The sequence below is a fragment of the Crinia signifera genome, chromosome 2 (assembly GCF_055691185.1).
Source record: "Crinia signifera chromosome 2, ASM5569118v1, whole genome shotgun sequence".
NCBI classification, from domain to species: Eukaryota; Metazoa; Chordata; class Amphibia; order Anura; family Myobatrachidae; genus Crinia; species Crinia signifera.
The window spans coordinates 137976186-138003872 of record NC_139218.1 but is presented as its reverse complement, the minus strand read 5'-3'; the positions used below and the strand labels follow the sequence as shown (position 1 = coordinate 138003872).

Genomic DNA, 27687 nt, shown 5'->3' with positions numbered 1-27687 from the left:
CAGGGCACCGAAAGGAGATGTCCCTGCGATGTGTTGAGCCGGGCGCCAGGAGGTCTGCACATACGCGGTAAGCGCTGACCCTCCACCGACCCCACTGACAGCACTGTCCCGGCAGCATTGCATAGGCTACAATGGGCAACCGGCATCACAGAATGGCGGTAGCCCAGGGATGCGATGCGCTGCTGACCGATGTTGATCGGAGATTCCTGCTGCGGTCCCTCCTGATGCATTCGGGGGATACTTAATATTTGTGGCTAACCCCCAAAACACCCGATATAGCCACAAATGATGGATTGATAAATGGGGCCCTTAGTCTGGTGGGCACACTGGTCGCTATATATCTGTGCACCAGTATAACTCTGGGTTAGACTGCAGAAGGGAGTGTTAGGATTAGGTACTTTGAAGGGGATGGGGGGGGGGGAGGACTGCGAGGGGGTAAGGTTTAGGCGGCAGTGTACAGGGGATAGGGTTAGGCACTCATGGGTAGGGTTAAGCTGCGGGAAGATGCCACATTTTTCATCTTTTTAAATGACTATTATTGTATTTATAGTGTGTATGCTGCTTTTATACTGCAATGATTCCACTGTGTTTTTACAGATGCAGAGAATCGTGCACTTGTACGTGAACGTCAAAAGAAGGACACACATAACATGAGTCAGTAGTGTTCACTCCAGTCACTATTTAATCTGCATGTATACATTCTATTGTCAGTCTATACTTCTATTCCTTAATATTTTTATCAATTAACAAAATAAGTGAATCAACAGAAGAGAAATCTAAAATCAATATTTGATGCAACCACCCTTTGCCTAAAACAGCCTCAATTATTCTAAGCATGCGTGTACGCAATATTTGAAGGAACTCGGGAGAGAAGTTGTTTCAAACATCTTGAAGAACTCGCACAGATCTTCTGTGCATATGGGCTTGCTGAAATCCTTCTGTCTCTTCAAGTAATTGCACACAGATTCCATGATGTTGAGATCAGGGCTGTGCGTCGACCTTATCACTTCCAGGACTCCTTGGTAGTAGCGGCTCCTACCTTGGCAGAGGAGAGGGGTTGCGATGACGCCCTCCGGTGCGGCCAGTGGCCCCTGCCTCTATGGTGCTGCTTCAGGAGCAGACCCATAGTATGGTATATGGCCCGGGTCCGGCACATGTGCAGTATCATCAGCGGTACTGCACATGCGCAGAACCCTTTATTTAGAGGGAGGGAACACTTCCCAATTGGACTGCCTTGGTGACAGAGGTGAGCAAGTCGGATTTCCAATAGGAAGTCACTGCCAGTCACAGTGAAGCCAGTGCAGTCTCACAGACTGCATCTGGCTTCACACGGTGGCAGATGCTACCTGGGGGGGCTGCAGCTCTGCAGCCCATAGTCAAAAACCGCCACTGCTCCCTGGTCTATTTTGCACTGAAGATTGTTCTGAATGAAATTGGCTGTTTGTTTAGGGTTGTTGTCCTGCTGCAGAATAAATTAGGAGCCAATAAGACACCTCCCTGAGGGTATTGCCCTCTGGATAAGGACCTCCTTGTATTTCTCAGCACTGATTAATCTTGACCAATGGCCTAATTTAGCATGGATCGGTAAATAGAGAATTTGCAAATCGAGTTATTATCGAAGGACTGTGCATGAGTACCATAAGCATTGCACATGCGTGCGGGAAAATAGTGAATGGAAATACATGTGGATCATAAACGCAGTGATGTCCACGCTTTACTTGCAGAATGCCAGCTTTTGGGGATGGAAAACTGCCATTTTCTGGGTGTGGTTGAAGAAACGCAGGCTTGCCCAGACATTTTTGAGGAGGGTCTGATGTCAGTACTGTCTCAGTTGCAGATTAGAGAAAGCGTCAGACCTACAGACGGCAACTTTTTTGGGATGTTTAGGGAATTACGTATCGATTTGTGAATGGATCGTGATTAGCGATGTATTTGTAATTATGTTGTGATTTTGCAAGTCTGGGCGGCTAGCTGTCTCCTCGCAGTCTACTACGAATACTCTAATTAGCAATTCATGCTGGATTAGGACCCAAATCCACAAATATATTAGCTGAAATTCAGATCCAAACCTGCATGGAACTTCCATCCTGCATAATTGTTGCCCAGGCACTCATTATTGTACCGCACTCCAGCCCTTCTGTGAACAAACTGCCTTCTGTTACTGCCAAATATCTTTTGAATTTTGACTCCTTATTCCACGGCACTTGCTGACATTTTTCGATACCCTGGTTCCTATGTTTTCATGCATAGATGAGTTGCAAGGCATTATTTGCATGTCGAAGGTATGGCTTTTTGACCGCAATTTTTCCATGAAGATAATTTCTGGGCAGACTTCTCCAGACAATATATGGGTGTACCTGGGTCACACTGGTTTCTACTAAACTGAGAAAAACACTGGGATATGGCGCATGTGGCGGATATGCCTTTTTCCATCGCACCGCCGAGTAAGTCTCTGGCTACGAGGCCAAATAATTTGATCTTGAGCCTGTTACGATGGGTTTTGGACATATTCGCAGGACTGTGAATTGATGTGTACCATACACCTCCATTTCGCAATGTGGGATTTTACACTGCGGGGCAGCATCTTAACTGAACGCTGGACGCGCAAATTACCGGCAGTGCGATCGGATCTGTATCAGGCCGCATAATCCTACAAACTTCCTGACTTTGCGCAAGTGTACCTAGTAGAAATGATACTGTTTTGCAGGGAAATAGTGGTCACATCGAATATTGATTTTATTTAGATCTCTCTACTGTTTATTCACTTTTCATTTTGTTAATTGATAAAAATAAAACTATTAAGACTTCTATTTTTTAAAGCATTGTTACTATGAACCATTTTTTCCACACCTGCGTAACACTTTTGTACAGTGTTGTTTATTAGTGAAGACTTTATTAAGTTGCATTTTCTCACAGTGGCAGGTATTAAATGCTGTCGGCGAGGGGGTTAAACAGCGAGGATTGCAGAAAACCAGCGATCCTCGCTGTTTAACCCCCGCGCCGGCCCCTCGCTCTATTCAATGTTCCGGGGGAATCCTCGCTGTCACAGGACGGCGAGGATTCCCCCAAACAGCGAGACCCGCGGCTAATGCAGAAAACTCGCTGTATTTAGCCGCGAGTCTCGCTGGTTCAGGAGCCGCATATGCCAATTCCCCCTTATATAAAAATGGAGCGAGGGGGAATTGGCATATGGGGGGGGGCTGCGTTGAATACTGACAGAGTGAGTGGTGACAGCGAGCAGGAAGCTCTGCTCGCTGTCGCTGCTCGCCCACAGCATTGAATACCCCCCACTGTCAGGGCACACCGCCACAGTGTGACCAGGAATCCATGCAAATTGTACTACAGTACGCATCAGTTTGCTAAACTGCACAAAAAGAGCCATATATTGTACACCTTGCAGCCTGATTCATAGTTGTTCACGAGGCAATTTTTTTTCTCCAAGGGGAAAAAGAAGGGGCAAATATAACATGCAGAGGCTATGGTATAAATGGTAGACGATGTCTAGATTGACAGTCACTAGGTAGACACTTCGGTACTTGTGTACAATCACGGCTCCCACGATGTCCATCGCATAGCAAAAAATCGCATGCGATTTTTAACAGAAATGCATCCAAATGCATTGAAATTAGTATCAAACATGTTCAATGGCCCCCAAATGTCATTTTTGAGGCTGTACCACCCCCACTATCAACCCGAAGCATGGCGAGCGCAGCGAGCCCACGAGGGGCGGCGGTACGCGTCCTATGACCTTTTCATACCCCCACTATCCACGTCGGCATGGAGTTGAGAATAGAAAGTGTGGCGAGGGCAGCGAGCCACCGAGCCCGAAGCGTGGCGAGCACAGCAAGCCCCACGAGGGGACACGGATACCTACACAGGTATACGCGTCCCCTCGCGGGCTTCACAGGTGTCCGCGTGCACTCGCCACACTTTCTATTCTCAACTCCATGCCGACGTGGATAGTGGGGGTATGAAAAGGTCGTAGGACGCGTACCGCTGCGCTCGCCACGCTTCGGGTTCGCGTTGATAGTGGGGGTGGTACAGCCTGAAAAATGACATTTGGGGGCCATTGAACATGTTTGATACTAATTTCAATGCATTTGGATGCATTTCTGTTAAAAATCGCATGTGATCGCATCGCATGCGTTTTTTTAAAAAAAAATGCTTAAAAAACGGCAAAAATCGCATGCCACTACATATGGCATGCGATGGGAGCCGTGAAAGTACACAAGTAACGACACTTCAAAATGGTCGACATACCCAAGGCCAAGACTGACAAAACGTTAACACGTGCTTATGGTTGACATAGACATGGTCGACATGAATAATGTTTACATGTTTTGTTTTTTTTTTTCACTTTTTGGGGGGTCTATGTCTACATGGACATCATATAAGTCTACTGCGTCCCCTTGCTCTTATATGCCCAAATGGTTAGTAACGTATGAAACTCATTTCGGCCTTATTCGTGACTACTATATGCTTGTGTCAACCTTTAGTCAATGTTGACCTTGGGTATGTTGACCATTTCAAGGTGTTGACCTAGTCACTGTCGACCACTAGTGGTTGACCTAGTGAATGTCGACCTCATGACTGCATACCATGTAAAGAGTGTTAAGCCCCGTACACACGGTGCTATTCTAGCAAGAATCACCAGGGATATGGTCGCTCCCGTGCGTATGGGTGACTGTCGCCGGGAGCGCGCTCCCTCAACCAGCACTGCAATGCTTGAAGGAGCAGGCTCCTATGACCAGTGGCTTTGCACCGATCAGCTGTTTCCCCCTGCGGCTTCCCCCGGCAGTGTCTCATTTTCATCAGATGAAACCGGGACACTGAGCAATATATTGCTGAGCGATTTTAAGCCAATATTGTTCAGCAATCATATTGCTCCGTGTGTACGGAGCTTTTGATTTGGGTGGGGTGTGTTCAAACTGAAATATAAATTTCAGTATAAAAATAAGGCAGCCAGTATTTATACTGCACAGAAACAAAATAACGCACCCAAATGTAACTCTCTCTGCACATGTTACATCTGCCCCACCTGCAGTGCAGCAAGGTTTGGTCCACTAGAGAAAAATTTGCTTTGCGATCCATGCTGAATTAGGCCCTTTATAGTTTTGCAAAAGGCCTGACTATATGAGTAGGTTTAATATACAGTACATGATATATGATATACAGTTAATCACCAAGTCCATCACTTATATGCAACCATAAAATAGACACACAGTTTATATTTACAATGTTAAATAAGGCATACTAGTTCTATCCACCTTTTCATTTGTGTTTATTCTTTTATCTTTCAGTTGAGAGAAGGAGAAGGTTTAACATCAATGATCGCATAAAAGAGCTGGGTACTTTGATCCCAAAAACAAATGACCTGTAAGTTCTTTAACATGCAGATCTATCATGTTTGGCAGTATGGTGACATTAACACAAATGAATACTAATTTCTCATTATTTACCTGCCAGCTTACAGTATACCATTGCTATACTATACAGAGGCACATGATGCATAGAACACACATTGAGGGTTATGTACTAAGATGGGCTGTTAATATGGGCTACCAATGAGAATCTATTTCTTATTTATTTAGCACCATTAGAGAAGATAATAGAATCTAAGTGGTTGTTCATAGCGACATCCCATCTGAAATAGAACTCGCCTCTTAGTAAATTTGCCCCGTTGACATAAAACCGAAGGTCCTGTGCAAATGAACTCACCAAATAAGAGGTGTTGGGGACACATTATATGTGGTAGCTCCTGGTGAGAAATGTGCATGTGTCTTCTGTAAGGAAGAAGCATGGTCAGCGTGGACAGATACCAGCATATGACTATATACAAATATACAAATATATCATTTCCTGAACTGCCTATTACGGAAATACTCTTTTTATGTATTCCCATGGAATTGTTTAAGAGTGTGTTCACTTTTAGCTCACTCTTCATTTTATCCTTGTATGTTTAATAAATCATTGGCATTTTGTAGCAATTTTACTGACAGTCAAGTCAGGGAATCCGTAATATTCAACAATTAAAAAGCCCGTTTCCCAGGTTTTTGGTTTGCAGCAAGAAATTAAGGTTTTTTAACATATTTAATTTCCAGACAGATTTCTGATCATCAATGGCCACCGATCAACAGATTGTCTGTATCAGCAGATTATGGAGGGCTCTGATGTGTCGGAGTCTTTCGTTTTTATGTACTACTGATTTTAACAATTTAACCAATATAATGTGCTCAACATAGCTGTTGTGCCTGGTAATCTGTCCAGAAGGAAAAATGCATGGTTCCGATGAAGGTGCAAGGATCTCATCTAGTTTTCCTAAACATAACATAGAAACATAGGATTTAACGGCAGATAAGAATCACTTTGCCCATCTAGTCCGCCTTTTTTTTTTATCCTTCAGGTATAATCTCAACCCTTTTTAATTCTTCATTCTTTGTAAGGATATTATGTCTATACCAAGCATATTTAAATAGCTTTTAGCCTCTACCACCTCTGAAGGAAGGCTATTCCACTTATCCACTACCTTTTTCAGGAAATTTCCCCTGACCCTACTTCCATCCAGTTTTAGCATGTTTCCTTGGGTTCTAATACTTCTCTTCCCTATTGTACTTTGTTAAAACCCTTGGTAGATTTGAAAATTATTACTGTGAGCACAAATAGCCACATGGAATATACAGAAAGTTTATTTCCACCACTCAGGCTAACAATAAAAATATATTTATATTGTTCCAATCTTCATGATGTTTAACATCATGAATTTTTAAAAGTTTTGTTTCAGTTAGGAAATAGCAGCCATATAGTAACAGAAACATACTGTAGAAACATCGAATTTGACAGAAGATAAGAACCACTTGTCTCATGTAGTCTAACCCCTGTTATAACCTTTCGGTAACTTCTACCCTATTTGATCCTTTGTACTTTGTATAGATATTTATATGCCTATCCCAAGCATGTTGACCTTGCTATGTTTACAGCACCAGTCACCTCTAATATGTCTGGGTACAGACTGACTGGATGGGCATTTACATGTTTCTGTCCAATTGCCAGCGGCAAGTGTATGGGCAGCCTGCAGATGTTGCACAGTCGATGCAATATGTCTACAAACAAAGTCATTCCCTGCCGCATTGCTCTTACACATTTACTGAAGTGTCCACATTATATATCGGTTGTTCAATTGAATGGCCAATATATCAGCCAGTGTGTAACCACCTAAGGGGGATTGCAATAATGACTAGGCTAGGATCCAATTGGTAACACAAAGTAAGATGCAAGTGCTGATCAAAAAGTACATGAGGGGGACATGGGGATATACTGTAAGCTGAGATGCACATAGAAAGGAAAGCAAATGATTGTGACCAAGATACTGTAGACAGAATGTTTCTGGTGCTTTAGTAGACAGTTATTATGTGTGGGTGGGTGTGCTCAGATTTATCATCCAGGACCAAGGGTCTTTAGTTACAGCACTACAATGTTGAGCCACACTTTTGTTTTCAGCAGAATGAGTACTTTCCCTATTTTCAGCAGTAGTGATGCACGTTGGAATAAAGGCACCATCCTGAGGGCATCTGTGGACTATATCAAGCACATGCAGAAAGAGCAACATCGGAGCCGAGATCTTGAGAGCCACTCCAAGCAATTGGAACAGGCTAATAAGCAGCTATGGCTTCGGATCCAGGTGACTGCACTACAGATCACTTATTTCATATCTAGGCTGTCCCACACAGCTACAGCAGGGTGATGTACATGTGGTGGCCACTGTATTCAGCATACCTTTCTAGTACTGGATAATACCTTAATACTTTGTGGGACAGATTCAACAAGCTGCTGGAAACATTCCTTAGATTTTGAGCACACTGTAGTTACTGTAGCATTACACAGTTGCTGCAGATTTTGGTTGCACATTCATGCAACAAATCTCACGTTCCACCACTTCCTAAATGTACCCTACATCCCAGTCTCCTTTGGCCTTTCTCATTAAGAAGACATTTCCACCATGGCTCACTGTTTGTTTCTTTCTTTGGTCACCATTTTATGTGAATTCTAGAAAATGTTGGCCATAAAAATTCCAGGAGAACAGCAGTTACCGAGATACTCACGCCACCCTGTCTGGCACTAATCATTCCATAGTCAGCGCCTTTCATCACTTTTCTACCCCGGTCTGGCATTTGGTGTGCACCTCCTGACAATGCTCTAATGCATTTAGTTGCACTCATACGATTGGCTGATTACATGTTTGCAATGACATTTGCACCTCTAAAAGTTGCCACTGAGTTTCTATGTACCGATTTTCTTTACATGTCTACAATCAGAATGTGTGCACCCGTAGCGATGATGTATGTGCTGTTTGTGAATCAGCTGAATTTGTCTCTCTGGTTGGCTAATAGCTCACACTTGTGTTCCAGGAGCTGGAATTGCAGGCACAGGCACATGGTCTCACCCCTCCAGGTTTAAGCCCAGCTGATCCCATCAAGCAAGAAACAGATGCCATCCCAGGTATTCAGCAACAGCTGACAGCCCCACAGCAAGCACAGTACCAGCAGCAGATGGACTTTCCTGCAGGGCTTGGTTACCAAACCAGTGCCTGCGCAGACACCTCTTTTCCTGCTCTTTCTAGGACAGAGCTAGACCTCATGCTGATGGAGGACACCATGCTAACTTCTGATCCTATAATGGCTTGTGACCCACTATTGTCAACACTTTCCCCTGGCACCTCTAAGGCCAGCAGCCGGCGAAGCAGCTTCAGCATCGATGAAGTAGATGGCCTGTGACATCATGGACTACAGGGGTTTTGACCTCTGTGTTACCCAGTAAGGGTACCTGGGACTGTGACTTCACTCAAGACATAGAGCCTGGAATCGCCTTGCCTTATTTATGGGTTATACAGTTTAGACAGATATATGACTAACAAAATGTATGCATTGACATATGCAAATATGTATATTCAGACTGTGTAGCTACCACAGGTAAGTATGCATAAATGCTTTTATTTCAGTGGCAGTAGCATGGTTCAAGACATGCGGGAAATGTGTATTCCACCTCTTCATGCGATTATCAGCCGGTCTACACAAGAAATAGCTAGTTACTGTGTACCAGCATGGATCGATTTCCTGAAAGCGGTGTATGAGTGGCACAGCTCTGTCACTGCCTTTAATTCCTCATGGAAAATTTGCCAAAAAACAAGAAGTGCCTTCATGTGCGTGGACGGATTGGGTCCTGAGTGTCACCATGTGTATGAATGTTGGAGCGAATGGGTGTGACAGTGAAAGTTTATATATTGTAAGCATGTCTTTGTAACTTTTCTAAATTAATGATTATTTGCAATTCTGAGTTAATTTCATTGTTCTGAATGTTTGGAGTGTGTTTAGTTTAGCGATCACTGTTCTGTATCATACTGTATCTGTAATTATGGGAGTGCAATCTTTTCACTCTGTATTGTCTTTGCCTTGTCCACCAAGTGATCAGATCTTAACCTGAGCCTTCAACTCCGTTGCAGCAATAACCGTAGGAGAAAATCCACAGCTGACACCACAACCTTAATTGTTTCCATTGTTTTTGTAACCACTTTTTACATATAACAGTTGATTTATGTAAGGCTCAGACTTCGATTGTGTAACTGTGATCACTGGGTGCCTTAATGCTTCTACTGGACTACAGAATTCTGCTAAACACTCAGGACAACCTAACACATTGACGATTGTGACGTTCTCTCAAACATTTTGTTAAGGCATTCACGTTTTGTGCAGCCTGCTTGAGTTTTTGCCAAGTAGCGTGCTGTGATTTCAGATTGTCCTAGTGCATATGAAGGATATGCTTACAGTCGTAGAACCTGTGGGATTGAAACACTGTCTAGATATTATAACTCAACTCCCATGCATGCCTCCAACAGGACATGTTTTAAGGATTATTCGTGTGAGCACATAACTGCCTCATCTTGGTTAATTCACACAATGGGGCAGATGTATTAAGCCTTAACAAGAGATCAGTGCAAGGGTGAAAGAGAGCTAAACGTCCAGCCAATCAGCTCCTTACTGACTTTTTTCAAACACAGCTTGTGATATGGCAGTTAGGATGTAATTGGCTAGACGTTTATCTCTCTTTATCACCCTTGCCTTTATCTCTTCTTAAGGCTTAATACATCTGCCCCATTGCTTGCTGAAGACAGAGGGTTAAGAAATGCTGCATTTACACTATGATAAATGCTGCAGGCCTATGTTTTAGTAAAACATACCTTAGACTTTTATTTTCCAGCTCCTGTCAAGCTTATTGCTTAAAAATATAATTGTTACAAAGTATTGACTGCTAAGCTGCGTGGGGTATTTTGAGCATGTTATTGCACTTAGCGGCTTATCTTTATGAAAATGGGACTAACTAGAATAAAATGAAGAAAAACCTCACCGAGGTTCTACAGCAGAGTTGCTTAACGTGCGGCCCTCCAGCTCCCGTGGAACTACAAATCCCCAAATGCCTGGCCACAGCAAATCTGTGTCCGGGCATGCTGGGATTTGTAGTTCCACAATAGCTAGAAGGCCGCATGTTGAGCAAACCTGTTCTACAAAGAAGTGTGAAAGGGATTATAATGTATTTCAAAATCCTGTGTCACTATACTATAGTTACATTGTGTCAAAGTTAAAACCTTTTTTCTTTTTGTAAGAAATGTCTACTACAGCTTATGCTTTCTGTCCCTTTTTATCTGAGTATAACCACTTTAGCTTAAGGCATGCACAGACTTGTGAAGCCTTACCAAAAGTCCACTTAATTTACCCACTACCTCCATAGAGCAACATAGTCTGTAATACTTACTGATCATGTATAGCACTGGATCTGTAATTCCTGCTGTTGGATTTTAAGTGCTATATATTTTTTTCAATTAACATTTCTAATTCACATGCAGAGAAAGCAATGCCCCAGATATTGGTACCAACCCACCTTAGTGCCTGCTCTAACCATAGAGCCTTCACCAAAGGGCTTCTTTTTATAGAGAATTCCCAATGTCTAATTGGAGCAAATGACTGCACGCAATTCACAGATGTCCAACGCTGTTAAGCTCTGTAATTAATTGTTTTGATTCAATCACATGTTTAGTTTTATAATAACTGGATTCTGCTTCATATAAGCATCTATTTACAACACTGTTGTATTATTATGCTCCTGTAATTTCTTATGCTATTCATTTCCAGCAATAGCCACAAGAGGGTGCTGTTTGTATTAAATAAATTCAGCAAAAACCAAATGTTGGATTATTTATAGTGTTCTGTGCTAATTGCTAAATGAACTTCTACAGAATGAGTCCTCATAAAATAGCTGATTGACAAAGGCACTGACAATCGTGCTTGCCAAGGGAATGCCTTCATCATTTCCAGCCTAAAGCACCTTCGATGAGATTAAACTAAATGCATCAGCCTAAAATATGTTACTTTCTTTTTACACAGTTCTCATAAACTTTGGCTCACATAAAATGTAAAAGGAGCAACAATCTGACCATAAATTGGCATAGTTACAAACAAGATTTGACAGGAGTGTATTTGAACAAATGACTAAAATAAACAAGTGAATTATATGTTTGGTAGGATAGTCAAGGAAGGTGGGGGGAGATGTATAATGGCTTCACTAAGCCAGTCCTCTGGATACAACCCCCTCTACATCTTTCCAGCCCCGGGAGCCGCGGCTAGATCCAGAGTCTACCAAGAATATTCTTGCCTGCACTGACTATTTGGCCGGGTGATAGCGATGCTGTGGGGCCGTGCATTCTTCGAAGTGATTTTTACGATGTGATTTTAGAAGAATTACCCTAAGTGTACATCCCTTAAGTTTTAACTGTCTAATATCCATTCGCATGCCCTGCGTGTGAGTCTCCCTTGTCAATGGGTGGCGCCAGCCAACCATTCGCAAGGCGGGTTTGCTGGAGTCACAAGGCTGTGAATTGGCAGCCTTGCGAATCAACCTCAATGCAGTGAGTTTGAAGCATTTAGTTCAGTGGTGTCAAACTCCTGGCCTTCCAGCTGTTGTGGAACTACACATCCCAGCATGTCCTGCCACAGATACATGCTGGGACGTGTAGTTCCACAACAGCTGGAGGGCCATGAGTTTGTCACCACTGATTTAGATCATATCTACAATACACTTATGGATGAAGGGGCAGGACTGACGTGTAATGGGGAGTTTTTACACTGAGAGGGTTATTCTGATTCACTCGCAAAGGCATAATCACTCTAATGGACAAATCCATGTGCACTGCAGGTGGGGCTGATGTAACATGTGCAGAGAGAGTTAGATTTGGGTGTTTATTGTGTCTGTGCAGAGTAAACACTGCTTTATTCGGTACTTATATGTTAGTTGGGCGCCGACTATAGTTAGTACGCTCATACCCCCACTCCCATGTCGGCATGGAGTTGATTTTATATAGTGTGGCGAGCCCGAAGCGTGGCGAGCGTAGCGAACCCCGCAAGGGGACACGGAAAACTAAACAAATAGCTTAGTGGGTGCCCAACTAACATATAAGTGCCCTTTAATCTTACACTGCAATATAGATATCAGTTTGAAGTACACCCCCACCCAAACCTAACTCTCTGCACATGTTACATCAGCCCCACCTGCAGTGCACATGGTTTTGTCTATTAGAGAGTGATTGTGCCTTTCCGAGTGAATCAGAATAACCCCCTGAGTCACCCCTGGTCAAAAGTTTTTGGCCTAAAAAAAAAAAAGCAAGTCCAAGTACATGATAACAGGATGAATTGTTTATCAACATATCATTTGCATGGGAACAAATGCAATTCATTTGGCTTAGACAATGAAAAAAGCATCTGATTAGTTAATATAATTCAGTGCATATTTTACACCTAAATGCAGTGTTAGTAAATAAACAATATACCCTTGCATAGAAATCTCCCTTAATTCCATGCTTCCGTTATTCATACACATGAAACATGATACAGGATCATTCACTTCATTGTGAATTAATCCATTATTATGCTGCTTTAATAGACTTCTGCGAAGTATCTCATAGTCCTGTAGCCTATATATATCCACGAGAGAAAGCTGCACTCACAAAATTCATCAAGGTCTACAGCTGGGGTGCCAGTAAGCCCAGGCCTCACTTAGGGGAATCCCATGTGTGCCAATTTATATCCATAGAGGGAATGTCCACACAGCGCACTCACCAGACTTGAAAACGATAAAATTCCAATGCTTTAATTCATCTTGTTAAAAATTGCATCACAATGGTCAACGTTTCGGGTCCTTGCACGACCCTTTTTCAAGACCTCCAAACAGTCAGGTTCATTGCTGCCAATGATACCTAGACCACTCCAGATCAGCCTTAAATGACAAGCAGCCCGCCCACTTCTTTAACACTCCATCCAATCATTACTTGCAAACTATCAGAGAGGCGTAGTGCTTATGTGATTAAATTCAGCTGACATACCTGTCTCATACAGCTTTCTAGTCAGTGCAGCTGCCGGCGTCTGTCCGGGTAGCACGCGTCACCGCCATCAATGTGCAAGTTGCGCTGTATATTACTATACTTCCGGCCTGCGTTCCATTGCCAGGAAGTGCCCCCGGCAGCGTCACGCTACGCAAGCAGCGTGCGTTCCACCAAGGGGGAAATCACGCTGTCAGCTACGTCCAGCGGCTCAAGCTGTCTACTGTCACTGACAGCATCCGCTTTGTGCGTTCCATATGTCAGGAAGCGTGTACCAATTTACACCATGTTTTCTTATTTGCATATCCTATTCTTTATATTGTGTTAAGGCTGCTGCAGGCATTATAGACCAATCTAGAGAGGCCCAGCATCAAATCTAAAACTTATATTAAAACGAAATATGGCGCGTCAATCATAATGGGAGTCACTCCAAATGCAGAATGTCATCCCCCACATGAATGCGCCCCCTGCCGCTCACCTCCACACCACATTTCCACCCTAACACTATAGAAAATAAACAGTACCACAACTAAGGAAAATGTACAAAACAAGAAAAATTTCAAAATCATACAACTTATTATCGTACAACTTATTATCGTACAACTTATCCATAAAAATTTGAGAAAACCTATACCTCACTAAATAGTTATTTCGATATTCTGTGATATGGCAACTACAATGGGATTAATTATCAAGAAACATAGTCAGGGAATTCTTCTCATTTAGGCCTCTTGGTGATATAGTGTCCAGATGGTGTATCCAAAAGGCCTCTTTCTTCAAGAGGGCCAATCCTCTATCCCCACCTCTGGGCAAAGGGGCTATCCAGTCTATGATCATATAACGGAGACTGGAAACTTGATGCCTCTTTCAAAAAATGAGCTGCCACAGGTTTGTCCGTGGTGCCTGTTGTCAGCGCCAATCTGATGGTATACCTATGTTGGCCCATCCTTTCACGCAGAGTCCTCACAGTTTTCCCTACATACATTAGGCCGCTTGGGCATGTAAGGAAGTATACTATATGGTCCAGTTGGCAGTGTAGTTTGTGTCGCAATGCAATCTTTCTCCCACTGTGTGGATGGCAGAAGAATTTCCCAACGATCAAGCCTTGACAGGTAGTGCATCCAAGGCACTTTACGCAGCACATATATATATATGTGTGTGTGTGTGTGTGTGTGTGTATATATGTATATGATATGCACCACTGCAAGATCTCCGCCACAGCATTAGCATTAATACTTGGCTGCGGCAAAAGACACAATTGCACCTATGCACAACCCAGAATCAATCCCCCCGAGAGAAGATATTTGATTCCATGCAAGAGATCTTTATGGCAGATTAATTATGGAAGTTTCTATGGTATTTCAGGTTCATATCTAACTATATAGGCTCTAAAAGTGCATACGCATGGTTAGAATTTGTCTATGGCTGATTTTGACTATGCCATTTCCCTTGAACTCTCCAGAGCCCGGAACCATACAATCTTGACTATATTTACTATATTCACTAGCGCTCGCACACATCAGTGCGGGCGAGGAGCGTGGGTTTGCGGGCTGGGGGATTCGCCCATGGGAATGCCCAGCGTTTCATGGGCGTTCCCATAAAACCACTGGTCGTTCTCCTGGTGAGGTGGGTGCAGTGGGCGGGCATCTGATGTCAGTGGATGTCGCTGCCCACCCGCTTCCCGTACAGGCAGTCGCAGATGTAAGACACCAAAGAGGTGTCTTACATGTACGAATGCTTGAAAAATCATTTGATGGTCTGCGTCGATCGAATGATTTTGTGCCTGAACGCAATGCTACGAATGGATGATTATGCAAATCATCCATTCGCATGCCTGCGGGTAATAGCGCCATGCAAGGGGGGCAGGTGGCTGTGAGTGTGGCGGGCGGTGACTGGTGGACTTGCAAGCTTGCAAAATTTTGCAGACTTGCGAGTCAACCTGAATCAGGGCCACTGTGCGATTTGTGCTAACCTTTCTTCCGATTTTGGCCATGTAGTCAAAATTGGAAGCTCAAATCATATTGTGTGTATACACCTTAGAGAGAACATTCTTGCTCGATAAATTTCACATTCATTTTTGCAGTTATACCCTAGATGAGATAATTTAAGTGGAGAATGGATGAAAGCTGTTATGTTACGTTTAGAGTTAAAGATACATTTCAAGAATTGGACATAGCTCTTCTATCCATGTATCATTAAATAGACTACCAACATTAAAAATAATGTTAATACGATCCCTAGGTTATAGGGGTACATTTACTAAGATGGGAGTTCAATTAAAGATGGGATGTTGCCGATAGCAACCAATCAGTTTCTACTTCTGATAATAGATAGAATCTGATTAGTTGCTATGGGCAACATCCCATATGTTTAGCATAAACATCCATTCGCAGCTTGGGTTTATTCTGTAGTTTATAGTTTTAGGTGATCAGCTGTAATTTTCTTGCTCCTCCCATCATTAACTGCTGCTCCCGTCACCTTCTGCCTCCCCATGACCCATCACTTTACCCTCTACCTTCGGCTGTCACCTTTTGCCTTGCTATGTCATCCACTGCCATCAACTGTCACTCTTTGCCCCACCTGTTACCCTCTACTCCAGCTGTCACCCCTGCCTCCAACTGCCATCCTCTTCCTCCCCTGTCACCTTTGCATCATTCTGCCACCCTCTGCTTTTCCCTGTCATCCTCTGTCTCAAACTGTCACTCTTTGCCTTTCACTGTGACCCTCTGTTTCCCCTATCACACTCTGCCCCCAACTGTCATCATCTGCCTCCCCCTGTTAATCCTCTTTCTCCAATGTCACCCTCTGCTCCCCCGTCACCTTCTGCCTTCAAGTGTCAAGAAGTGTTATGTCAAGAAGCCATATACTGTGGCTGAGTTTACCCTTGAAGAATTAAAATGTAAGCAGTATCTACAAAGTGCCCGGTGCCTGAGAGTGTTGTGAATTTTTATTTTAGACACATCAATACATTTCTACATTTCTTTCAGAGAAACTGAATGATCACAATAACCTCCATAGCCTGTAATAGTCTTCAATCACTCCACAGGTGAGAACTGTTGTAGTAGGTCTCGATGTAGCATCAGTACTTCTCTTGCCATCTCAGCACCGCGACAGATTTCCTTTCACTACTTGCTAATTAGTGTTAAGCACCCTGCTAATTATGTTATGCCAAGTAATTAAGCAGCTAATTAGCTTAGTTTAACATGTGAATTAATTAGCATTCCCTATGAAGATTGAAAATGCATGGCTGAATACATGTCAGATGGGAAGACACTGATCCTGCATGATTTCTGTGAACCTGAAGGAGGGAACAGATGATTTCTCTGCATTTTACCTCTGGATGTGCTCATATTGCTGGTTGCTGGTCACAATACAATCAGCGGTTTTTGTTTGGGTTTCATATAGTAAACTACACTGCATTCCATAACGATTAATCATTATGTTCTGGTTAATTAAAATAAGGTACAATTTATTGCACCCACCATTAAATCACCAGTGTACATTTCCCAGCAATAGTCAGTATTTAGGTAAAAAGATCAGCTGTGCAACGAGGTGAAATCTTAAAGCAGTTACATCTAGATAACATTGGGAAGTTATATTAATTCTGCTTTTCCCAAAACAATCAGTAACATAAATCACTAAGGACTAAGACACAGCGGCCGATTAGAATATTCTAATTAGTTTGTCTGCTAACAATACACTGCATACTGTCCAAGAACATGATATGAATTTACTAATCTTTAAACAAATTTTTGTGAGTCTAATAAAATCTAGATGGGACTAGGGAATAATATTGCAATTGCTGGGCATTGGGCTATCTCTTGGGATACAAAGCAATTCAAGTTATTGAAACAGCGCCATCTAATATAAAATATGTAATAACATATTGTGTGACAGGGGGAGAGTATTAATATAAATAATCTGATACATATACAATAGGGGTTCATTTTAATAATTACCATGTATGACAACTTTGTCTTACATTATTGCTTCCCCTTCCCTGGAGGCTAATTCATTTAATTTCATTGTTTTTCCTGCTTTTATTTATCGCTTTCACCCTATAACAGTGGTTCCCAAACTGTGTGCCGCGGCTCCCTGGGGTGCCTCAGGACACATGCAGGGGTGCCGCGGGTTGGTGGTCCAGGACCAACTCAAATTATTAATGGTTAATTATTTATGAGCAAAACCAGTGCTGGTGGCTGCCAATCATAGAATGTGTACAAACAGAAGCAAATCCTGCCCTTTACCACATAACTGCCGCTAAGAATCGCATATAAACCCAATCTACTTAATTTTTTTGTGACCTAGGGGTGCCGTGAAAAAAATTCTGATTCTCTAGGGTGCCGTGAATCAAAAAAGATTGGGAACCCCTGCCCTATAACAAAATATTCCATGTATGGTCCAAGAGAGATGTGTAATGGTAGTATCTCCACTGCATCCAGTGTATTTACAGTAGTCACTAGAGAGTAGTTATAAATATTATTTCACTGGGTCAAATGTATTACGCCTTAACAAGAGATAAAATGAAGGATGATAAAGGACCAGCCAATCAGCTGCCAATTGTCATTCCTCAAACCCAGACTGTAACATGGCAGATCGGAGCTGATTGGCTGGTCCTTTATCACCTTCCACATTATCTTTTGTTAAGGCTTAATACATCTGCCCAAATGTTGTTTGGATTACCGACTCCCCTTTTCAGGGTTAATATTCTCTAGATTTTCTTTAGTTTATATGAAATGCTTTTGCTTTGCACAAAATATATTTACTACTCTGTGATTTGTTCTGTTTTAAGGGGCCTGCACAACTAATTGAGTTCCACATTTTCTCAATTGGTGAAATCAAACATGTTGGAAATCCTTGATTTGCTGATTTGATCCCGAAAGTGATCATAAATGTGATCAAGAACATGCTGTATTCCTCTTGCATCCAGTCTGGGGGACACTGTAGCAATGACTTGTGGGTAGAGGGCTGTTACAGGAATATTGGCACTTAAAGGTTTAAGTGCTAAGCTCTGCCAACCTTTAACCCATGTAACCCCTCTCACCTTCACCTGACATCAGTTTTTATCAGCTTGGTTTTATTTATTTATTTCGTTTTTCTGTGCATCAGCCATTGTTTCTTAGCTCAGTGCACCAGTCAGAATTAGTTACTACAGAGAGGGATGCAACTTTCCTCGCGCTCTGCTCTCAGTTCTTGTAGTGGCCCACCATCTCACTAATCTCTCTGCCCGGGGCTCTACCAGAAAGAGGAACACACCTGTCTAGGAAGGAGCTCCTGAGTCTGGTAAGACTGATGTATGATATACCTCCCAACATGACCCATTCCAATGCTCTGGTTCTGGACTTCCCTGCTAATGTATATTTGCCAGCACCTGTGTTCGATATGTTAAGTCAGTGGTTCCTAACCCTGGTCCTCAAGTACCCCCAACAGTGCACGTTTTGCAGGTCTCCACACAGAATCACAAGTGCTATAATAAGCTCCACCTGTGGATCTTTTCAAATGTGCCTGAATAATGAGTGCACCTGCTGGGTGACCTGGAAAACGTGCACTGTTGGGGGTACTTGAGGACCAGGGTTGGGAACCACTGTGTTAAGTCATAAGCAAGCTGTTTCCACACAGGTGATTGTAATCATATATTAAGAGGGAAGTCCAGGACCAGAGCGTTGTGTCCCTCCTGGAGAGGGTTGTGTTGGGAGGTATGGTATGACTCTAACACACATTCCTGGGTAGACAGAGCTGCATCAGGGTTCTTCTGTGCCCGGGTGATGCTGCCACAGGAAAGGGGTTTTGGCACATACTGACCCATCTCCAAATTATGAAGAGCGATTGGCTCCTCCCCATAAATCCATGATGGGCTCCAATGCCATAATTACCATTAAACCCCTCACATATTTCTAGGTAAAGTGTTATACAGAGAACACACAGATTACAAGGCAAAGTTCAGTAGCTTTATTTATAGCACGTTTTCTCACAAGGTTGATCATGAGTTAGAAAAAAGGGCTCAGGGGATGATTACTTTAAATGGCTCAGGTGTGTTACACAGTAAATGCTGGATATGTTTTCTTAAGAACTCCAGACATTCCATTGTGTGTTGCCTACAGCGTATTGTATCCAGTCTGTGAAGATGTAACTTTAAAGCTTCACAATACCCAGCTCCCTAGGACTTCCCATCAATCTGTACATGTACATCAACACTTCACAATTTTAATGTTCACGTTTCACCCCATCTCTGTATCTGCCCTTCAAGAGGAAAAGCACAGACCACAACATTCCATACAAATCTCAAGGCAGTCCCCGGATTCACAACAAGCATCTATAATCCCACAGTCAGTGCTACAGGAGTCAGCACAGTCAGGACAGCCACCAGCAGAGCAGCAGGAGCAGCAGAACCCAGCAGAGTCAGCCGAGCATGAACCACAAGTCAGGATGTCCAGTAGCAAGTTACACAGGGCCAGGAACTGACAGAACAACAGGGCCAAGGTACACTGTACACAGCAATCTGAGGAGGAGAAACAACAACCTGTGTTAGTTAAATGAGACACCAGGACGTGTAAATGTTAAAGTGTGCTTAGTTTGTAAATACCAGATCTATCTAGTTGGAAACAAGTAAAATTACAATATTACAAAATTGCACACAGGAAAATGACTCATCATTTCTAATTACACTCAATTAATGTTAAATTTAAATGATCCCAATAGAATTATTCTGTGAATACATGTATTACTGTAATTAAATACAGTACTTGTCAGCTATGTTTGTGAAGCATTATAGTGCATGTGTTGTAATTATATAGTGGTTACTGCCGTTGAATGATAAGCAAGCCTTTTTTTAAAAAAACAGACACTAAATATATTATCAAGGGTACTATAATAGTAACTAAAGAGCAGGAAATGGGTGTACAGTAGGTATCGCATTAAAAATGCCGGTACTTATGTATTATCTGGGCTCCCATATTAAATGCACCCCATTTTTTCATACCCCTACTATCCAACTACGCATGGAGTTGATTTTATATAGTGTGGCAAACGCAGCGAGCCACCGTACCCGAAGCGTGGTGAGCGGACGTGGTGTCATAAGAAAAACGGGAGCCCAGATATTACATAAGTACCATAAGGCCTGTACGGTCATTTGTACGGCCTCGTTTAAAATAGACGTGCGTCGCTTAGTACCGCGGGAGCTTCTGGGAGTTGCAGTCTAGTCTAGCTGTGCAATTTGTGCTCAGAATGCAGAATTTCTCTTTGTGACATGTCCAGGAATGGCGGAGCCTGAGAGGGCCCATCCTAGGAAGGAGGCTGTGAGCAATAAGAGTTGATATAGAGGCGTCTAACAGAGGTGGATTTTTACCTCATGAAGGGCGGGATTCTCTAAAGCAGAGATGCGGTAAACACCCTGATATCGGGGTTTTGTGTGTCTAAGCCTTTTTTATCCTATAAAAGAATATCAAATGGGCTATTAGAGTGTGGGCAGGTCTACGTTATGTCATAAATCACGCAGTATTCCCGTAATGCTCCTCTAGGAATGTTTTGGATGGCCAGGATGCCTTGCGTAAAATCCACCTCTGGCATCTAACCAGACAGATTGGACATATAAATCATTAGGTGCGTACCCAGCTTAAGAGGAAATGAAAAGCAAAGCGTCCTAAGGTAAGTTTTTGGGGGGTGGATAGAGGAGTGCTTAGTATGTTAGGAACTGCTGGGGGTGTTATTTTGCTACAAAAAGGTTTATTTACATGCCGACGTATACACAAAGTCTGAATCCTTTCCAGAGTGCCTTTTGTGAGCCGCGCCACATTGTATGTTGGTGATCAAGCGATTGGGCTCCAGCGGGAGGATAGCAGCCGTCTGTATCTGCAATAGCAGCCGAGACAGGAGGAAAGGAGCTGTAGCAGACAAGGCAGCTTGGCACTTATTCAGATCTGATTGCAGTACAAATTTGTTTGGAAAATGGGCAAAACCATGTGCACTGCAGGTGGGGCAGATGTAACATGTGCTGAGAGAGTTACATTTAGGTGGGGTGTGTTGAAACTGAAATCTAAATTGCAGTGTAAAAATAATGCAGCCAGTATTTACCCTGCACAGAAACAAAATAACTCACACAAATCTAACTCTCTCTGCACATGTTACATCTGCCCCACCTGCAGTGCACATGGTTTTGCCCATTTTCCAAACAAATTTGTACTGCGGTCAGATCTGAATAAGACTGTAGAAGCCAGCTTGTCTGGCTGAAAACAGCATAAACTCACCTGGCTATTTGCAGGAATCCTTAGCTCACACACTTGATCTGGGCCCGGGGGTTCGGCTTATCTTGATTGACGGGTTGGCTGATTTGAATGACGGTTCAGGATAGGCTGGTTGAGGTCAGAGGTGGAGATTGATGGGGTGATGTTCTTGCTTCCAGAAGATTCTGTCTCTTGCTTCAGGAAACGTTGCCCTCCCGCCCGCCCCATTTATGAGTTAGAATTAGTTTTTGAGAAGTCGTTTGCATTTAGTCGTTTAGTTGTTGTCGGCTTATTTTTGTCTTGGCGGAAAGAACGGTAGTTAAATTAGAGCTGTATTTACACTTAGCTGGTGGTTGATGTCGAGATGTGGGCATCACCGATCCAGGTGGGCCCGCATCTGGACCTTAACGATCATCTACTTCGGATAGCGAAAATTCTTGCGGACATTTGTAGTTGAGGGCAGGTGGCCCAATTTTTTGATGACTCGGGCAGAGTGGTGAGCTCTGCCTTAGTGATATTTGCGAGGTCAGGGGCAGAAGCAGAAGGTCAACCCCCTGACCTTAAGGGCAATTGGCCCCTTTGAAAAGTCTGCTTCATAATTGAGCTGTTGTCTTGGACGCTGGCAGGTGGCCGGTCCTTGGCAATTAAGGGCAGGTGGCCCTTAGATCCGGAGTTTGTTATTTTTATTACTTTGTTATTTTCCAGCAATGTTATTTATCTTGCATGCCGTTCTTTGCCCGCCACCTTAGTTAGAGCAGGGACATAAATTTTAGTTAGATTCAAATAGGCCGCCCCTGCTCAAAATAAATAAGCCGTCCCCTTTAAGCCCATTCAGTTGTATGCGTCTTTATTTCTTAGATAAGTGGTGTGAGTGTGGATGAATGCCTATGTCTGTGTGGAGTTTAAAGGCCTTGTTTGCTACAGCTACACTTTCTTTCCTCATGTCTCGGCCGCTACTGTAGATACAGATGGCTGCTGTTCTCCCACTGAAGCAACACATCGCTTGATCACCAACATACAATAAAGAAGAAATCCCAGAAGAAAGAGACATCCGACACAAAAGAAAACGTACTGAGGGAAGTATCTTTCCTAACATCACTTTTTATTAAATAGTCCAAACAGAGAGGAGCGCCTAAAATTCTGATTATCACAATCCATTTAGCAGACTGGCAATTTGGATGTAATTTATTGTGAAATTGGACTCACCAGTATGTATATCTATTTATATTTATATCTTTACATTTTCGTGTCACGTTGTTGATGTTACTGTTCGGTGTGTCATGACAGAGAACCAGTAATCTTGACCTAGGGAAAAAGTCCCTGGATCCAGTTATTCAAATGGTATTGGGAAAATCTTTAGTATTATTATTATTCTAAATGCTTTCTAAAATAAAATTAATTATACAGTCCTTGTTTTTGGTTATGATTATGGGAAAAGTTGAGTTAGAGCAGATGAATCAATACCACGTGTGAAAACTTAGAACATACTGGCTTTTCATTAGATCTCTCACTGGACTTCTTATTCCCTTAGTAAACTTTATAGACATTAAAATAGAAAACTGTAAATACAAAAAAAAAAACATTTTAAACATCGGTTACATTTATTCCTCAAAATACAGTACTGTATGTTCAAAATATAATTTATTTGGACTGTACAGTTTGACTTATGCTGTGTACACATGGTGAGATTTGACATTAGATTTTGACTATATAGTCAAAATCGCATGCAGATCGCACAGGTTTTTTTACCTTGCGATCCCGATGCCCGCTCCCGTGACAGCACAAATCGAAACCCAGATAGACAGGGCAGCAATGACTATATAGTGCAAATCGAATGTAGATAGCATGGATTGTATGTAAATAGTACAAAGATTGCATAGCAATCGAATCTTAAGTCGAATAGCAAGGGAATCTCACTGTGTGTACACAGCATTACTGTGCCTGCAACCAACCTACCATTGGTAGGAAGAACATACTTCTGCACAAACTTTATGGTGAAGAAAAAGAATGATTGGGTGGAGTGGACTAAGGTTAGGACATAATTATGGTTTTCAGGATTCTTTGTTTATTTTCATAATTCATTTATTCATTTGTTTGTGAGTAAAGACCATTCAGTGTCATGCAGAATGTGTTTGGCTGGAGCGAAATAGAATATTTTCTAAGATTATTTTTCGCAGATATTTGTATTTAAAAATATGGGGCTTCCCGTTGTTAATTTACCATTACTGATAGTAACTGGACATAAGCTAACAGGTAAATACAAGGATAAATAATGGGTACATTTCTTTTAAAAACAAAATAGTTATATATTGAAATCTGCTTTTTAGTGAATGGACCCCTTGAAAATCACTCCTAATAACTAAAAGTGATTGAAAAGTGAGTGATTGATGTAATGATTCCTCTCAGTTCTCTTTAATGATGAGTGTATGCTTGTACTACTGTAGTTGCGTTACTGTTAATTTAAGCGTCAGAGCAGCATGGCCAAATAGCAAAACTGTAGCAGGACCAAAGGTTCCCTGCATTAGAGAATGAATGTATCAACACTCTTTTCAGGTCATAAAAATAATGTTAGGTTGGCATAAAGTAACAGTGGAAGACAGGACTGCAGAGAGAACATACCTTCTTGTGCACCAGGAGGAAGGTATGTTGGCTCGTTCCCTTCATTGCTTGCTCGGCTGTTCTGCTTTCCTAGATGTGGCTGGGAAGATGACTTTTTCTGAGAGCTGGTCTTAGTATTTTCAGCAGGAATCAACCCAGGGTAAGGATAGCACTGTGTCCCATTTGCCGCTTTGGGAGCTTGGGTCACAGCAGGCGCCAGGGAAGAAAGGCCTGCAAAAAGAAGCTTGGGCAAATTTGTTCTCAGTAAGAAAAAATATATACCAAATATGGTCACAATCTTTTGGAGAACAAGTTGCTGTATTGAATCCTAATTGCTTCAAATACTATGATCTAATGATGTATGTGTATATTTAATTTGATATTTATTATGAGGAAGAACATTGCAGTTCTCTAGAAATTCTCAAAATTATATATAGTTTGCGTTTGTACATTTTAAAAAAAACTTCTTCTACCAAATATGTACATTATAGAGAAATACCTAATTTGTGCCTTGGCCAAGATAACTATTTTTTTTAATTAGAGTGACAAATGTATTATTGCTATAAAATATATTTCAACCCTGGAGGGGTACTCTATAGATTTAAAAAGGATACCTACAGATGACCAGTAGTGGGGATAAATAAATACACAAACATAACAGAACCAGTTTCAGACATTCTCCCACCTCATGGTAAGGCTCCTCTCACTTCTTCCTGGTAGATACTCTTTGATTCAGTGCACTCATTGAGAACTCCACACAGAAGTTCCACACACACACAGCAAGAAGCTGCTAACACTGGGCATGTGCAGCAGCTCTGCTCTGTCCCTTACACTGCATGATGTATATAAACCATTGCTATTGTTATCAGAATCTGAGCCACTTTTCAAGAGGAGGCAACCTTGAAACCCTCCCTCCTATGTAACTTCCCCTTCCCCATCTTAACCCAAACCGGGCCGGCATCCTCATTGATGTTAGTCTCCTGGTGGTAGTCGGGATGGCGATGACTGTATTGTGCACGCCAGCATCCCGACTTCAGGGATGCCAAACACATCCCATTAAAACAACTCAGAGAGATAGATTGTATATTCTAACACTCTTTCTGTAAGTATCTCACCATAATGTAATCACTAATGCAAATTATGTTTATTTCTTCTGGTATGGAAACAAATAATTTCTTCATCTTTCCATTCCCCATTGTTGGTATCCATTCCATTATATTTATTCTCACCATGAAGCTAATTCAAATGTGCATGGAGTTGCTGTTGATGCTGCTAACTTTGAAGTAGGGTAGGCCAATCCCAGGATCGTGATTGGCATGATCCCATGTTTTAGCCCTAAAATCGCTGGGATTTAAATTCCGGGATTGGAGCTTCCGATCCTGGGATTCCAGGATTACACTGCAATCTAGTGCCGAGCAGTGTCTGAGTACCCACTCAGATGCTGCCCGGCTGCTGCTGTCACTGGCTGCACAGTATGATATGTCAGAGGTCACACTGCATATCCCGCTGCTGTAATGCTCGGCTCCTACCGGATGCCACACCTCTCCGCAGGCCACCGGATCCACACTGGCCACCGCACTACCTGCCGCACCATTGAACACTGCTCATCGCACCTCTCTGCAGCCAACCGGCCACCGCACCACCTGCTGCACCTCTCTGCTGCCGCATCTCTGCACCACCGAACTGACCACCAGCCAGCCCATGTGTGAGGCGGATGGTTTTCATATATATTAGGGTGGCTTTCATATATATTAGGGTGGCGCAATGCTAGGTATCCAGGGAATCCCGAGATTGAAAAATTTTCAATCCCAAATCCCGGGATTGAAAAAATGCACTGGGATTGGCATACCTACTTTAAAGTAGCAGAGGTAGCTCTGTATGTACTGTAGGTAAGTGACACCTATGTGGCATAATATATATGTGTAATCACAGCAGGTGGCACACTGTGTAATGAGCATCACAGTGTGTGGCACAATGTGTAATGGGCATCATGTGTGTGGCACAATGTGTAATGGGCATCACAGCATGTGGCACAATGTGTAATGGTGCCGTGTCTAAGGGACTCTAGCGGGCACAGTGCATCTAAGGGAATCTGGCTGGCACAGTGTGTATTGTGAATTGGTACTATTATGTGGCCCTGCCCTAAGTTATTGTTGCACGCCTCCGCCACACACTGTCCCTATTTTTACATATCAATTGATACTTCGTTCACTCGACTGACTTTTGCTACCGAAGTGGAGAAAAATAATTCTATGATGTGCGACCATCGAAGGATTTCTCTCCCATTCGGCCACATGCAAGTGGATTTGTTAGGGAATTTGCACTGCAGGGGAGCAGTCGGCAGGGCCGGTGGGCGGCTTTTACCTCTTCGCTAGGCTGTGAACATACGCAGGTCTGAATAATGCCCATACTCGTTACAGGGACAAAAAATTTGGTTTTGAGACGAACTTCACAGTCACAGGACTTAAATAATATTGAAAATCTATGTAGACGCCAAATGGATGGCATCACACCAGGAAGCACAGCAATAATTCTCAGCTAGGAGATTTCAGCAAGAGTGCGAAAGAGTGTGAGAACAGCAAGGATAGAAAAATATTTAGCAGCAAAAAAGGAGTGCGTGTCACTGAGGGCCTCATTCAGACTTCACCACTAATGTGAGAATAATCAGTGGGCTGCAATAAGTAAGCTTCCACCAAGCCAGAAAGAGTAACTGCCCACAATTGGGAGATCGCAAACACAATATGCAATTCACAGACCATCGAAAGGTTTTTACTGTCTGTGCAAATGTAAGCCTGAGGCTTCCACTAATCTGCTTCTGCAGCCTTTTTGAACCACTGTGCCGCTGCACACTAGTGTGCTGTAAACAGTTCTCAAGTGTGCTACCAGAGTCAGCGATAACTATGCCAGCGTACAGCCACCACCATCAATTCAGTGATTCTTTTAAGGTAGTATTGATCTCTACCTGCCCCAGTCCCTCTCTGGTGTCAGTAGGTTCAAACCTGGCCACTGGTACACTCATTGGTGTACACGAGGGAATTTTTACCCTGGTGCACTCTACATTTAAAACAGATGGTATTGGCATAAGGTCTCTCCTCTTTCTACAAGCAAATAGTCCTGGCACAGACCCTGGTCTTTACTGTACTGTGTTCACTTGGAGGCCAATGTGTTTATTTTTTTTATTTTGGGTTTCTATTAGGGGCAGTGAGAATGTTTTTTTTTTTCATGCAAGGGCCAATGGATTTGTTTTTGTTTTTTTTCCTGTGGGTGTCAATATGTCTGTATTTTTCCCCATGCGGGACTAATGGTGTGCCTTGGCAGTTTTGAAATGTTGTTCGATGTGCCACAAGATAAAAAGGTTGAAAATCACTGTGCTAATGAGACAGCGTGGAAGTGGTCATTGCTATCATCATAGACCCTCCTCGAAAGCACCTGGCCACACCTATGTTTTTT

The 27687-nt window shown here is 42.6% G+C and overlaps 2 protein-coding genes across 4 annotated transcripts in view; one reads left to right on the top strand and one right to left on the bottom strand.

Moving 5' to 3' along the window:
- TFEB (transcription factor EB) overlaps positions 1-11359 on the top strand; it is a 65392-nt gene extending 54033 nt beyond the window's left edge. Inside the window, exons 6-9 of one of the 2 annotated variants that reach the window (XM_083172953.1) lie at positions 598-654; positions 5301-5376; positions 7528-7678; positions 8406-11359. In XM_083172953.1, coding sequence (XP_083029079.1) covers positions 598-654; positions 5301-5376; positions 7528-7678; positions 8406-8771 — 650 coding nt within the window. In that variant the 3' untranslated portion in view covers positions 8772-11359. Of the gene's footprint in view, positions 1-597; positions 655-5300; positions 5377-7524; positions 7679-8405 lie in introns of both variants that reach the window. The other variant, XM_083172952.1, reaches the window with a different exon arrangement.
- Positions 11360-19354: 7995 nt separating this feature from the next.
- Positions 19355-27687, bottom strand: part of LOC146058881 (myoD family inhibitor-like) — a 30139-nt gene continuing 21806 nt past the window's right edge. For both annotated transcript variants that reach the window (XM_083171091.1, XM_083171090.1), the window contains exons 3-4: positions 24259-24468; positions 19355-19919 (exon numbers count right to left, since the gene is read on the bottom strand). In XM_083171091.1, coding sequence (XP_083027217.1) covers positions 19663-19919; positions 24259-24468 — 467 coding nt within the window. In that variant the 3' untranslated portion in view covers positions 19355-19662. The remainder of the gene's footprint in view (positions 19920-24258; positions 24469-27687) is intronic.